A 15,678-nucleotide genomic window follows, 5' to 3' on the forward strand; every position below is an offset into this window, starting at 1 on the left:
CTAAACATTGCAGGACAGTGGCTCTCCAGGAGCAGGATCTGGTCAAAGGTCTACATAGCTAAAACAAACAATTTGTAGATGGAAGCAGGCCACCTGCTGGAAAATCCAGTTCAAGCACCCATGTTCCAAAACCTGACCACTCTGAACTTCTCAGACATTCTGAAGAAGCCAGGGCTTTCTACAACACATAACCCAGACGTCTGAAAAACATTTATTCATCGTCAAAGAAAACACACTCTTAACATGTGGAGAAAAGAACAGAAAACACATTAATGTTCAAGACATTTTAATGTAGTTTCATTTAACTGTGAAGTAAATTCTGACAGAAGTACATCTGATTTGTGAATAACCACCATTGAGTGTCCATGAACTCTAAACTCAAAATATCCACTAGAGGGCACCACAATATTTCCTCTAGGTCTAAAAGTCTAAACTAAGTCATTGCAGAGTAAAACAAGGCTTGTAATAAATGAGAGTAAGAACACGTGAAGAAGACTTCCTGAGGTGAACTTTACTCATATAGAGCATTTCTGAGCAAATTCTTCACTTCTCTTTCTTTGCAGCGATTCTTCTAGAGCGGCGGAGGCCAACAACATCAGCCTCCAGGGTCTTTGAGCCAGTGGTGGTTTTGGAGGGTTTTGAGGCAGTCTGTGCCTTTAGGGTGGCACGAGGTTTGGAGGGTTTTGGAGCAGAAGGAGGAGCGGGATGTTTAAAGGTTTTTAGAGCAGAAGAAGCAGCGGGATGTTTGGAGGGTTCTGGAGCAGAAGCAGCAGTGGGATTTTTGGAGGGTTTTGGAGCAGAAGCTGCAGCAGGAGGTTTGGTGGGTTTTGGAGCAGAAAGAGCAGTGGGATTTTTAAAGGTTTTTAGATCAGAAGAAGCAGCGGGATGTTTGGCGGGTTCTGGAGCAGAAGCAGCAGCAGGAGGTTTGGAGGGTTTTGGAGCAGAAGGAGCAGTGGGATTTTTGGAGGGTTTTGGAGTAGAAGGAGCAGTTGGATTTTTGGAAGGTTTTGGAGTAGAAGAAGCAGCAGGATGTTTGGAGAATATTGGAGTAGAAGCTGCAGAAGGAGATTTGGAGGGTTTTGGAGTAGAAGGAGCAGCAGGATGTTTGGAGAGTTTTGGAGTAGAAGGAGCAGCGGGATGTTTGGAGGGTTTTGGAGTAGAAGGAGCAGCAGGATGTTTGGAGAGTTTTGGATTAGAAGGAGCAGCAGGATGTTTGGAGAGTTTTGGAGTAGAAGGAGCAGCAGGATCTTTGGAGAGTTTTTGGACTGCAGGGGTTTTCAGGGGTTTAGGGGCAGAAGGAGCAGCGGAGGCTTTAGGGCCTCTGTGGACTTTTTGCCGTGGTTTAGTTGACTGAAGTGCCTCCTATGCAAGCCAAAAGTATTTGTCATTGACTATAAATTTGTAGCTACAGATTAAAGGCCCGGTCACACCAAGAACGATAAAGTTTATTATAAGCGCACTCCAGATTTGTTGTCTGCAGCTTTCAATACTCGAGCTCTTTAAAGTCGGGTGGATTCTGATTGGCTGCCAATGTTTTTATTGTTAAAAAAATAGTTCTGAAAGTGATTCAATGATATTGTTCCTCTGTGTCGTTATCGTTAAATCTTGTGTGTTGTCTTGACTATTCTAATAGAATTAGTACGATTATTAAAGCTTTACAGTTATCATAGTTATTGCCCTTGGTGTAAACGGTCCTTAGAGGGATAGTTTACTCTCAAATGAAAATGAAGTCATAATTTACTTGTTCTAATGCCATATGCCCTTCTTTCTTTTATGAACAACAAAAGAAGAAGAAAATAATTATGTCCCGCTCACGCTCGGTCATAAAATGGCAGTGAATAGCGACCAGCGTCAAGTTTTTTTTTTAAAAGAGGCAAAAGTATCGCAAAATGATCCCATGCGACACATGTTGTATATTCATGCAAGTGTCCTGGGGGTATTGGGTATAATAATAATTAATTACATTTATATAGCGCTTTTCTCGGCACTCAAAGCACTTTTACATGGAAGGGGGAATCTCTTCAACCACCATAAGTATACGATAGAGTTTGAAAAAAACATACCAAAATTGAATGTATTATTTAACTAAATTCCTGACCTTGACTGTTGGGTCTTCTGTACTCGACCGTTCATTCATGAGACTCCATTAGTGTCACAGTTCACTCAGACTCGCACAGAAAAACACACAAGTTGTGAGAAATCAAGATTAACAAAAACAAGACATGAAATACAGTCCAGGAACCCTTCTTCTCTGAGGTGAATATATCAGTTGTGTTTGTCGTAACAAGAAGTTATCTGCGTTTACATCTGTTTACATCACGCAACACAGTTCCAGTCCGGTGATATTGGATTCAGTGAAGAAGGTACACAGATACTTTTTGGGGATTTCTAGGCATTGTATTTCATGTCGCGTTTCTCACAAATGATGTGCTTTTTCAGGGTGACACATTAGAACAACACCAGTGTCAGTAAATGATGACTTAATTTTAATTTTAGGGTGAACAATCCCTTTAAGTCTTATTTTGTTTGAATGTCTGCAAAGTGCTAATAGTATCAATAGCAAATATTGGTTAAAAGTGATCCACTAACCTCTTTACTGGACATCTTGGATTCCAGTGCAGATATTTCTGATGTAAGCGCAAGTACATTTACCTTTGTGGAAAAAAGGATCATCTCTAGTGCTTTTTTTAACACTTTAAGCATACTAATTTCAAACAATGAGGACATGCTCTTGCAAGCAATCACCTTGATTTGGTTGATGTTCTCCTTGTCTTTCTCAATGTCCTTCGTGAGTTGCTCCACCTTTTCCCTACAAATAAAATAAATGTAAATCAAAATGCTGCTAATCTGCTTTAGCTTGTTGAGGAGAAGTGTAGAATTGATAAATTAGCAATTTAGCTAACAGTTTCCAGGTGGACAATATAAAACTGGAGAGAACATCCCATAGACATACACTGACTGAACGAGACAAGAAGGGTTTGGGGTGGGCAGCGTTCTTAAAACCATTCAAAACATGTTAGCAAGCGCATGCCAATATCCTAGCATCATGCTAACGAGTTTTGCATAAGTAAGTACCATTCGAAAATGTCAAAACCATTGTGTACAAGTTGTTGGGTTAATACCTCACTACTTGTGCTTTTTCCACCAACGCCTTGAGTATGCTGACCTGTGTCTTCTCCTCAGCAAGAGTACAATGCACATCAGCAACCTTCAGTTTAACAATAAGAGCTTTAAAATCAAGCCCTTCCAGCTGACTAGAGCTGTGGTCCCTCTCAAGTATTTCCATGGAAATTTGCTGTATCCGTTCGCACGACGGCACCTGAAACACCAGAACCACAAGTATTGAGATCAGAAAGGTGTTTCATAGGTATCACATTATTAAAATGGCACGTTTGAAGAGAAAAATGCATGGCAAATGTGTCAGAGACCTTAGAGAGCTCTGTTTGTATTTTGTCACGTGCAGCAAGGGCCATGTCCCGTATTTGTTTCGTGTTCTTCAGAGACTTCTGCATGTCGCTTAACTCTTGCTGTAAACAATATTGTTCTCTTGGTTCAATTCAATTCTTGAAAAAGAAAATCTTACAATGATAATATTCAGATGATCAGTACAAGCATAAATGGGAAAAATAGGTGAGGATGTCCAAAATATCATAATACCATACTACTAATTTATGCAGAATGCATTCACAGTATGCAACATTTCTATGTTCAAAGAATACCAGGTGACAAATTATATTTGCAAAAAAGTGCACATGCAAATTAATAAGTAACATATAAACTTTAATTTTTTATATAAACATTGGATTAAACATAGTAAATAACTATATTTTCTTTCTGATTACAACATGACACCACTCGCTACAGTTGGAATGGTTTAGCATTACATAACGTGTATTGTTTTTAAATAGTAGGCTGTGTTTAGTGTGCGCTAATTTTCATTTTTGAAAATATGCATTCATTTACCTGTGCCTGTTGAACTTGCTTTTTCAATTTGGTTTGATAGATAAACTCCAGGTCTGTGTCTGTCCACTGGTATCCCTGCATTCCCTGGATGAAGGATTCAGGGTCTGCATTCCCAGTTATAGCTGTATATCCATAAAAGAGAATGTTAAAGCAATAATATGATACTCAACAAGAACCAGAAATATGATTTCTTATGCCAGTGATCAGATTAAATCACCTGATGCTGATGCAGCTGTAGAACTAGACCTCCTGATGGACATCCTCTCATCTTTAACTTTGGGCTGCTGGAGAACTTCATTTGATCCATTGCAAGAAATGCGTTTAGTTATTTCCTTGGAAAGAATGAACTAATTAAGAAATGTTATCCTTAAAAATTTGAAAATTCTAAAACAACAATAAAATGCATAGTTTAATCGCAAGCTAAAATGATAACATAAGTATTTTTAATGTCAAGTAAAATCTAAAGATAAAGCCAAAATGCTAGCTTTTACTTCATAATTATTAATATGAATGTTATCATTCTATTTTTTATTTATTTTTTATAACTTCGAAAGAACAGACCTCAACAATATTATTCACAAATTATTAAATATATTGTTTTAATAATCATTAAACTTTTCTCATTCTCATGTGATAAATGTGTAGCTTTAAACTAGACACAAAAAAAACAAATCAAAATGCACTCAAAAAAAAAAGAATGTACTTTTAATCTTTGAAATTTATAACAATATTTCCGATGGCCAAGAAAGCTCAACGCACTGCAACTGAAGAAAACACATGCAAATAGAAAAACACAAGCAAAAAAAAAACAAAAAAAACATCTGTATGTGCTGCAAATCCTCACAACGCAACCAAATACAGAAACGAGCTGGAAATACTCACAACACAACATAATACAGAAACGTGCTGCAAATACTCAATACCGTGTGTATTTCTGTATTTGGTTGCGTTGAGTTACAGTGCGTTTCTGTATTTGGTTGCCTTGTGAGTATTTGCAGCGTGTTTCTGTATTTGGTTGCGTTGTGAGTATTTCCAGTGCGTTTCTGTATTTGGTTGCGTTGTGAGTATTTCTGTATTTGATTGCGTTGTGAGCATTTGCAGCGCGTTTCTGTATTTGGTTGTGTTGTGAGTATTTCTGTATTTGATTGCATTGGGAGTATATGCAGTGCGTTTCTGTATTTGGTTGCGTTGTGAGAATTTCTGTATTTGATTGTGTTGTGAGTATTTGCAGCGCGTTTCTGTATTTGGTTGCGTTGAGTATTTGCAGAGCGTTTCTGTATTAAGTTGTGTTGTGACTATTTGCAGCGCGTTTCTGTATTTGGTTGTGTTGTGTGTATTTCTGTATTTGGTTGCGTTGAGTATTTGCAGCGCGTTTCTGTATTAAGTTGCGTTGAGAGTATTTGCAGCGCGTTTCTGTATTTGGTTGTGTTGTGTATTTCTGTATTTGGTTGCGTTGTGAGTATTTCTGTATTTGATTGCGTTGGGAGTATATGCAGTGCGTTTCTGTATTTGGTTGCGTTGAGTATTTGCAGCGTGTTTCTGTATTTGGTTGCGTTGTGAGTATTTCTGTATTTGATTGCGTTGGGAGTATATGCAGTGCGTTTCTGTATTTGGTTGTGTTGAGTATTTGCAGCGTGTTTCTGTATTTGGTTGCGTTGTGAGTATTTCTGTATTTGATTGCGTTGGGAGTATATGCAGTGCGTTTCTGTATTTGGTTGCGTTGTAAGAATTTGCAGCGCGTTTCTGTATTTGGTTGTGTTGTGTGTATTTCTGTATTTGGTTGCGTTGTGAGTATTTCTGTATTTGATTGCGTTGTGAGTATTTCTGTATTTGATTGCATTGTGAGTATTTCTGTATTTGATTGCGTTGTGAGTATATGCAGTGCGATTCTGTATTTGATTGCGTTGTGAGTATTTCTGTATTTGATTGCGTTGTGAGTATTTCTGTATTTGATTGCGTTGTGAGTATATGCAGTGCGATTCTGTATTTGGTTGTGTTGTGAGTATTTCTGTATTTGATTGCATTGGGAGCAGTGGTGGACAGTAACGAAGTAAATGTAATTCGTTACTGTACTTAAGTAGCTTTTTTGCGTATCTGTACTTTACTGAAGTATTTAAATTTGGGAAGACTTTTACTTTAACTCCACTACATTTCAAAGTCAAATATCTTACTTTTTACTCTACTACATTTTCAAAATCAGTCGTTCCTTTTTATTTATGAGTGGATAAAAACTTAACTGGTCAAACGAGCCACCTATCACAGTAGCCTACAACGTGTGCGCTTTGTTTTGAACTTGCCTTGGTGGTATCTACTAACCGCGAACCAGAGCCGTTAAATATGAGAGTTGCGACCATAGACAGTATATAAGAGGTTGCGACACACACAAGGTTGTTCGACTTGAACCGGCGCTGCACAGACCGATCAGTTTATGACATCAAAGTATAGAGCGAAATCGCGAGAGCGATTGAAAAGCATACAGAGCCGTCTACTCTCTAATCGCTCTTGCGGTATTTTAATGTCATTCACCAATTGGTCTGTGCAGTGTGCCGTTTCAAGTCGAACAAGCCTACTGTGATCTCGCCGCCGCGCGGTCACGTGATTCGTGTAGCTCTCAATAGTTCCAAACAATTTGTGTTGGCAATAATTTTAAGCGGGGCAGAGAGCAGCAGCTATTATTGCAGCAATTATCGGTAAATACTGACGCATAATGAACATTGCTTATTACCTTGACACTAAAATTACTTGCATATAATAGCATTTTTTTTTCTGAGGAGTAGCAGAAACACTGCATTAATACGTTTTGGTGTTTAATTTTGTAGGGAAATTGGCTGCTCCCATAATGTAGTGTGTATATATATATTCAATGGCATTGTGCAGGTTTATGTGAATGTATCATAACATTAGGATGTTTATAATTATGACCATAGACGCTTGTGAAAAATATGTACAGTAAATACTGTAAATGTATTATACCTTATGGGATCAGTCCCCTTCCGTCAAAAATTAAACACACAAAAAATGTATTCAATTCAAATATATATATATATATATATATATATAGACTAATTAATGTCATTTTATTAATAGATTGATGTGCCAAGAGTGACGTAGTCTTCACGTAGACTGAGTTAAGCAAGAGTCTTGTGACAAAAATTATAATAGGACATTATAGCAATACAAAAATCATAGGTACTTGGATACTTAAGTACATTTGAAGGCAAATACTTTTGTACTTTTACTCAAGTGAATGTTTAAAGGCAGCACTTCTACTTTTACTTGAGTAATATTTTACCTTGAGTATCTTTACTTTAACTCAAGTACATGGTATGTGTACTTCGTCCACCACTGATTGGGAGTATATGCAGTGCGTTTCTGTATTTGGTTGCATTGTGAGTATTTACAGCGAGTTTCTGTATTTGGTTGCGTTGTGAGAATTTGCAGCACGTTTCTGTATTTGGTTGTGTTGTGTGTATTTCTGTATTTGGTTGCGTTGTGAGTATTTGTAGTGCGTTTCTGTATTTGGTTGTGTTGTGAGTATGTTAAGCACATTTCTGTATTTTGTTGTGTTGTGAGTATTTGAAGAGCATTTCTGTATTTGGTTGCGTTGTGAGTATTTGCAGAGCATTTCTGTATTTGGTTGCGTTGAGTATTTGCAGTGCGTTTCTGTATTAGGTTGCGTTGCGACTATTTGCATTGCGTTTCTGTATTATGCTGTGTTGTGAGTATTTGCAGCACGTTTCTGTATTAGGTTGCGTTGAGTATTTGCAGCGTGTTTCTGTATTAGGTTGCGTTGTGACTATTTATGTTGCGTTGTGAGTTTTTGTAGCGCGTTTCTGTATTTGGTTGCGTTGTGAGTATTTGCAGCACATTTCTGTATTGTGTTGTGAGTATTTGCAGCGCATTTCTGTATTATGTTGCGTTGTGAGTATTTGCAGTGTGTTTCTGTATTTGGTTGCGTTGTTGTGAGCATTTGCAGAGCGTTTCTGTATTTGGTTGCGTTGTGAGTATTTACAGCACCTTTCTGTATTTAGTTACGTTGTGAGTATTTTGCAGCATATTTCTGTATTTGGTTGTGTTTTGAGTATTTGGAGCACACATGTGTTGTCAAACTGATAAAGATGTTTTCTTAATTTGCTAGTATTTTTTCTATTTGCATGTTGTTGTTTTGTTTTGTTTTTTTCAGTTGCAGAGCGCTCTCGGCCACGGTAAATATTACATTGTTTTTATTATTTTATTTATAATTATACATATTCAGAAATAAATAAAAATACATATAAAACACATCATGTTTTTATTGTTGCAGTGTCATGGTCATTTAATAATTAGGCTACGTCAAAAACCATACAAAACAAGAATAAAAAAAAATAAAAAATTATATTCATAGGGGTCATAAAAAAAAAGAAGTAAAAGAAATTAAGCCTAGCAGTCTATTTCCACTATTTGCTAATGCATCAAGAAGTTGGAAAGAGGTTAGGACAGGCCAAAAGGGTAATATGGCTAAACGAAAAAAAAAAAAAAGTCTACATTTTCACGTAGCAAACGCATTTTTAACACATTGTTAAAGTCATTTTTACACACCTGTATTTGTAAAAATAGCCAACTGATTAAATACCTCCGTTGTGTATGCATGTTTGATTGTTTACCTGGCCACATGGCTCTTTTTCTGATGTTGGAGAATCATCTGGTTTGCTGGGATGCAGGTGTGTTGTGACTCTTTCAATTTTGGATGGAGGTGTCCTCTCTAACTGTCGCCCGGCAGGTACAATGTTTGGATGTTCATCGATTATTGATCGCGCTAGTGAAGGCGAACCATCCGAATGATTTTGGTACGCATTTTTGGTACGTTTCCATTTGCCTCTCTTCGAGCTCATATTAGCTGCCTTGTGTTTTTTTTTTTTTTTACTTGCTAAAAAGTAGCTGGGTTTGGTTTAAGGACAACGCAACAAGCTCTCAAACTGCAGTTCGGGGAAAAAGAAGCAAAGTTACTCCATGTGCTGATCCATGCAATGGCATTTGACGGCCACTAGACAGCAGCACAAGCTACTTGTAGCGCTCATTGTTATCAAGCAGTTTAACTCATCATGACAGATGCAGAACATCTTAGCTTTTTAGCTGATTTTCGCTAGTAAATATTAATTTTCTTTTCTATACCATATATACTAGCGTCACTGTTCAAAAAAAATATTTTTTATCTTTACGCCAGGCCTCTTCAGCTCAGACTGCTGCAATGAATTCATCGGCAGAGGGCGCCAAAAACTGTGGTGACTGCATGGCCACGTTGTATCCTCCAAAATATTTGGTATATTTATGTTTAGATGTCGTTTCGTTCAGAATATCAACCCAAGTGGTATTTAAGAAATATTAAAAACATTAAAGATATTAAACAAATATTTATCCATATTTTGTTCTCTAATGCAATGACATTTAGTGTGGCATCTCTAGGCCTGGTTTCACAGACAGGGCTTAGATTAAGCCAGGATTAGCCCTTAGTTAAATTAGGATATTTAAGTAGCTTTTTAAAATGTGCCTTAAAAAATCCATCACTGATGTCAATCTTAAGACAAAACAATAGCACTGGCATATTTTAAGATGTGTAAGTGCAATTGCTTTAATTTAAAACAGCTCAAACATGCACTAGTCTGAGACTAGACTATTAACGTTGCTGACTGTGTCCGAATCGTCTATAGTCAGAATACTAAGCAAATTGGTAAGTATCTTAAAGTATTTAGTAGCAATAAGTGAAAGGTTTGGTGTCAGAGCAGACATAATTTCTATTCCGAAATAAATGTAAAGCATCATTATAACTTTATTGAAGACAGTGGAACAACTTGTTTTTAAAAAACAAAGCACAAAACAGTGAATGTACAATATGTTATAGTTATTGTACAGGATGTGTTTAAGCAATGCTACAATAAAAAAATAATAATAATAACAACAGCGACAATACAGCAATACTATATCTTGCCACTCAAACAAACAGATTGTAAATGTTTAGAGCTGCAGCTTTAATATCTATACAAACTTCTCAAAACAATTACAATATTAGGCTATTTATCTTATAGTTTAGTACTGTTCACTGACTTGTAAAAGTGAAAAGATAGGTGTCTCTTTCGATGCTGAAGGGAGTGCATCAAGAACTGATGGCTCCTAAATATCATCCAATCAGTTCCTGATGCAGTATCACCAACATCAGAAAGTTCTCTTAGATCAGGATCACTGAACATCCTCCAGTACCACCACAGCAGATACCCATCATTTACTGATGAATGGATAGATTTTGATGGACGAACAAGTCTGTGAATTTATAATTGAATGAATAACAAACATAAACATTTACATTTTTAATTAAAGCTTCTTTTCCACAGGTTTCTGTTCAACAGGTTTCTCTATTGTATCCGATGAAGACTGCTGACATTTCTTCATGGTGTGCGGGTGCTGTGTGTGACAGAACCCCAGCAGCGCCTGTGAGAGGGGTGACACACTACTCACAGTTGCCAGCTGAGATTATGCCAAAACTCAGCCGCGTGAGACCGGAGTCCTCCAGCAGGGGGCGCACAGATGTTCACGTCCCAGAAAAGGTAACACATTCAAACTACTTTAGCTATTCGAGAGCTGTAAGGGCATGTTGATCAACTTTGGTGTAAATGTGAAGCAGCTATTGTAAAATAACAGATTAGCATCTTAGCATTAGATTAGCACAAATGTAGTGTTGAAGTAAAAGTCAGATTCAGGTGCAGTTGAGGTGGTTTTCTGTCAGGTTTTGGGTGTAAACAGACTACTCAACCTCTACAGGTCAATGTGAGACTGTAATCACATCACAGTTGCCTGCAGAGATTACCCAGTCGGCTCATCGCATCTTTAGCTGTTTGTTGTGCTGCTAGTCAATAACAAAGAGAATGGGTTTGAACTGAGCATTATCAGTGGTTCTCAACTGGTGGGTTGTGGCCCAAAAATAGGTTGCAGGTCTATTCTGATCAATGATAGAAAAACAATGCTGAATTGGAAAATAAATTTGCTTATCAACTTTTAGGGAGTGTGTGTGTGTTTGGGAGGGAGACACATATCTTTTTTTTATTTTTTTTTATGTTAAAAGTCACAAGTACATCCAAGTAAAGCGCGTTATTGAAAAAGAAAAAATGTGGGCCAAGACTTGGTTTTTTGGTTGTGTCGATTGGAGGCAGATCTAAATGCATGCTTGCGGTCAAAAGAGGTGCAGGAATGACGTCAGAACACGGAAGTCTTATTTGCCCCTGGTTCTTTCGAGGTTTTCCTATGGGGTATTATGTTTTTTTTGTTTTTTTTTTGTTTTTTTTTTATGTGTAAAATAAAGCCTTTGGTAAACATAACTTGACTATAATTGAAATTTTGTTCTACAACATACACTGCACACACTCGCACCCCAAAATTCCTTATCTAATTAGTTATTAAAAACGTACGTTTTAAAAAATGAACATAACTGCTTCAAAATTCACGTTTTCATTATGGGTGTGTAATTTATGCTGTAGAGCAAAACGTCAAAGTACAGTCGAGTTATGTTTACCACAGACGTTATTTTACACATAAATCGAAGATCTCCATTATAAAACCACATTGGAAAATCTCAAAGGAAGCAGTGGCGAATTAACACTCTAAAAAATGCTGGGTTGTTTCAACCCATTTATGGGTCAAATATGGACAAACCCAACCGTTGGTTTAAATGTTTAAATTACATTTTTAAACCCAACAGTTGGGTTTGTCCATATTTGACCCAAACATGGGTTGAAACAACCCAGCATTTTTTAGTGTTCCTGGTTCTGACGTCATACCTGCACCACTAAATTGTAAGAAAGGGGTGGGGTTTAAGCGGACTTAATGATTGGAGAAGTCTAGCATGGTTATGTTTGACATTTTGTTTACGAGGTCAAAACATTTATAAATAAGTGGAACTTATGTACTGGTAAATGTTTGCAATAAGAACAATAACATGCAGATAGGGTGAAGTTTTATTTCATGGCAACTTTAAAATCAGAGCATTCAGATTGGCGCAAATTTCCCTTGGTAGAGACGCTTGGACAGTTTGCATGACGCGCTTAACTTCAACATTTTGCAAGGTAAATAAAATACATCACAGACTACATTAAATATAGTCTGCAGCAAGGATGAATATGGTTTGCGCTATAGCCATGCACGTTAATGATGAATTGAGCATGAAACTATCGAGTTGGACAGTTCAGGCTAATATTAATAAATGTCAATGTTCGATTTTAACTCTTTCGCCACCAGCGTTTTATTTTTATTGTTTAGTTTTTTTTAGTGTAGACAGCCTACGCCAGCATTTTTAGTCATTTTCACAAAAGTTTCCCAGAATATTTTGTTTTATGTATATCTGAACATGCAAGATATCAAAAGAAAGAACAGACCCTCTGTTAAAAAAATTAATAAAAAAATCTGTTTTATTCTAGCTTCATGCAAGTTTTTTTTTGTTTTTAAGCAACATTTTTAAGCAAAAAGCTGAGAAAATCGCGTTTTTGTCAAAGACTACATCTGGATCATATTCAGAAAGATCATCAACACCCCTAATGCTTGCACAGTCCTATTCCACTTGATTTATATGCTGTTTATTGTTGATGATCACATTATTTTTCATATACATCTGCTTACATATGCGATAGCTCGTTTCTGCTTCTTTTTTGCCTGTGTTTTAATCTGGAGATTCTGTTCTCGTTCAGGAGAGGCGTAATAGTATGGAAGCTTGTTTCCGCCACAGAATAAAAAATTAAAAAGGTAGTTGCGACTTTTTATCTCACAATTCTGAAAAAAAATTCTCATAATTGCGTGATATAAAGTCGCAATTGTGAGAAATAAACTCGTAATTCTGGACATTATAACACGCAATTGTGAGATATAAAGTCAGAATTGTGAGATATAAACTCGCATTTTTGAGGAAAAAAGTCAGTCTTTATAATTGCTCGCAATTGCTAGTTTTTATCTCACAATTCTGAGAAAAGATGTCAGAATTGCGAGATATAAACTCACAATTGCGTGTTATAAAGTCAGTATCGCAAGATGTAAACTCGCAATTGTGAGATAAAATGTCGCAATTATCTTTTCTGTTTTATTCTGTGCCGGAAACAAGCTTCCATATAATAGCGTCCCCTACCGTATATCAGTGATAACGAGGAAAGCTGTAAAAACTTTACATTGGCAGGGAAGCGTTTTCTCATAAATGACGAGTTAATTTGTCAATGGCAGGGAAAGAGTTAAATTCGGCATGAAACGGAAGTCACGATTGTCTTTTCTTCCCTATTTTGAAGTATATTGAAACAAAAAATCTTTGAGGAATTGATCAGATTGTTGTCGTTTGCTATTGCTTCGACCTCATCTGACTTACTAGTTGCTGGAGATGAGGAGAGAAGAGATGTCATTATGAGGACACAATGTTGTGAACAAAACAGATGAATCATTTATGATAAACACTGCAATATTCCATAAATAAGTACTCCCAGAGATGGTGACTTTAAGAAAATGTTTATGTTTTAGGATAAGCAGTTTTGCTACAGTATTAGGTCCTGAATCCAATTGAGAAGCACTGTTTTATATATTGTTGTTTTTGTGTTTGTGAGCGCATGATAGTCGAAGTGTGCCGTAAACAAACACTCTAATCCGTTAAGGCCGAAAACCGACGCGTGAGGGGCAGTTTAGCCTCTCCCAGCTGGTGAGCTGAAGGGCGTCTCCCCAAGGCATCTGGCGTGTGTCCCCCAATAACCCCCACACCCCCTCATCGACACACACACACACACACCCTTCCTCAGCAAGACTGTGATCCCCGCTGCTGTCAGGGCCCGCTGGTCGCCATGGCAAACTCACAGGAACCTGAGCCTGTATTGTCAGAGCGTCCGATGTGTATGTCCCACTCGCCGTCTCTTCTTTAGAGTCACAGCTCGGGTCCTTTGACACCCCTGAACACTGCAACAAATTGAGAAAGACGGAAGAAAGGAGTGAGGGAGAGGGAATGAGGGAGGGAGAGAGAGAGTAGCCGTTGTGTGTTTGCTAGACTAAGTCGTGTAGGCCAGATCAAAGGCCAGTTCTTCCAAAACTAGTAGAGCTTTTACTAAGCATGAGGGGCTTAGCTTTTGTGGGAGTTGCATTACTGACCATTTCAACTATTGCCGAAAAAGTGATTTACTACTGAACACCTGATACCTACCAAAGAATCTAAAAGGAAAACATGAGCACTTCAGTATGTTGTAGGTTATAGTTTTGTTATTTAGCCTTTTTTTAATGCACCCTAAACTGAAAACTTCTATCTATATATATATATCTCTCAAATCTGACTGTTTGGAAACTTTAATAAAAATTCTAAATGCTCTGTTCGCTAATTTAAGGTTCAGAGCATCAAAAGTGTCATGCTTATTTTTAAATAATGTAGCAAGATAGAAAAAAATAGAAATTTAATATGGTCTTAAGGGGGAAAAATACACATTAATAAAAAAATGGCAAGTGTGTTGTAATTGCAAAGTCCAGTCAATTAAGATATTTTCGTATACGATCATAACTATCGGACAACAACAGCTTGAGCCGGAAATAAAGGGTGGAACAACATTTGTCTTTGGCTCTATAAATATGTCTGCAAAATGTGAGATGATTTTTGCCATTTTTATGTTGAACCGATAAGCTGAATGTCCAATGCTGAGTCGTCTAATGTTTTTTTGTCTCCGTTAAGTGCTAATGTTTTCCGACAAAAGGATTTCACTTTTTTTTTTTTTTTTTTTTACATATTAAAAGCATACGAGAAAACATATTACAGTTTTATCATAAACCATTTAATGTTTGCCTGTATGATATGTCGTATCTCAGAATTGGTCCTTTCAAAACAAAAATGTGCCCCTCCCATTGAATCTCTAGTGGCGCATGTTTTATGAATATGGTTATTTTCCAAAAGCCCAATTGTTTTAATGAAAAAAAAGAAAGAATTTTAATTGGATTTTGTTCTGTTGTTCTTGTAATTTTTTTCTTCCACCATGCAAAATCATCTAATTCCCACCTCATACACACTCTTGTTTTGTTTTGTTTTTTTTGAAACGTGAGCCGCAGGTCAGTAAAGCGAAAATGAGAAGCGCAAGATCTAGAGACGCCTTTTAAAAGTTGAACTTCTTTTAACTTGAACACCGTTTTTTTAGAATGCAGTTTTATAAATAAGATATATATATAAATGAGACGTTGCAAAAGACGCGAGTGTGTTTATATTGAAAAACAATGGAAAAGTAGCCCAGTAGAATGGAAAAGCACGTTCTGTGTGAACGGCCCCCTTTCTTGTTTTTGTGTCACTTTTCTCCAACCACTTTCTTCCTCCCTTAAACTGAGATGAGATGTGTCAGCTGGTGGTCATATTCAAAAGGCTTCTACTGTACAATAGTGTTTCTATGTGCATTTGTTTGAGCTTTGGGTTTGAGAAGACCCCCTGTGCCGAGAGTGGTATTGTTAAGGAACGGCCAGTGGTGTTCCAGAACTTGGGCTTGACCAAAGGTGGCGTGTGAAGGGGACGGAGCCATTCCCAGCATCTGCCCTCACTGTAAGGCAACATCTCAAGACCTCAGAGCACCAGTTTGCCCACAAACAATCACGGCAGACTTGAGCAGGGATGACATTTTTATTTGTCACAGACCTAAAGTCCTAAATACTTTCCCACCAGGGGCAGAGGGCGAGAGGAAAAAAAACAATTGAAAAAGTGGAACA

The 15,678-nt window shown here is 37.3% G+C and overlaps 1 protein-coding gene across 1 annotated transcript; it reads right to left on the minus strand.

Moving 5' to 3' along the window:
• Positions 1–271: 271 nt before the first annotated feature.
• Positions 272–9,162, minus strand: LOC309475943 (uncharacterized protein). The gene is made up of 8 exons (XM_082138927.1): positions 8,607–9,162; positions 4,181–4,295; positions 3,964–4,085; positions 3,429–3,527; positions 3,123–3,319; positions 2,746–2,809; positions 2,590–2,652; positions 272–1,362 (listed from the first exon to the last, which is right to left on the minus strand). The coding sequence occupies exons 1-8, from the start codon at positions 8,832–8,834 to the stop codon at positions 544–546; spliced, it is 1,707 nt and encodes a 568-aa protein (XP_081995053.1). The 5' UTR covers positions 8,835–9,162; the 3' UTR covers positions 272–543.
• Positions 9,163–15,678: the final 6,516 nt, after the last annotated feature.

This window comes from Leuciscus leuciscus (genome assembly GCF_965113295.1).
Source record: "Leuciscus leuciscus genome assembly, chromosome: 15".
NCBI lineage: Eukaryota > Metazoa > Chordata > Actinopteri > Cypriniformes > Leuciscidae > Leuciscus > Leuciscus leuciscus.

Excerpts from the sequence above, each read along its gene's own strand:
- LOC309475943 (XM_082138927.1), bottom strand. The coding sequence starts at position 8,834 with ATGAGCTCGAAGAGAGGCAAATGGAAACGTACCAAAAATGCGTACCAA. Across the intron at positions 3,320-3,428 it reads TACAAACAGAGCTCTCTAAG|GTGCCGTCGTGCGAACGGAT; the intron begins GTCTCTGACACA and ends CTGGTGTTTCAG. Across the intron at positions 2,653-2,745 it reads AGAACATCAACCAAATCAAG|GTAAATGTACTTGCGCTTAC; the intron begins GTGATTGCTTGC and ends TTTTCCACAAAG.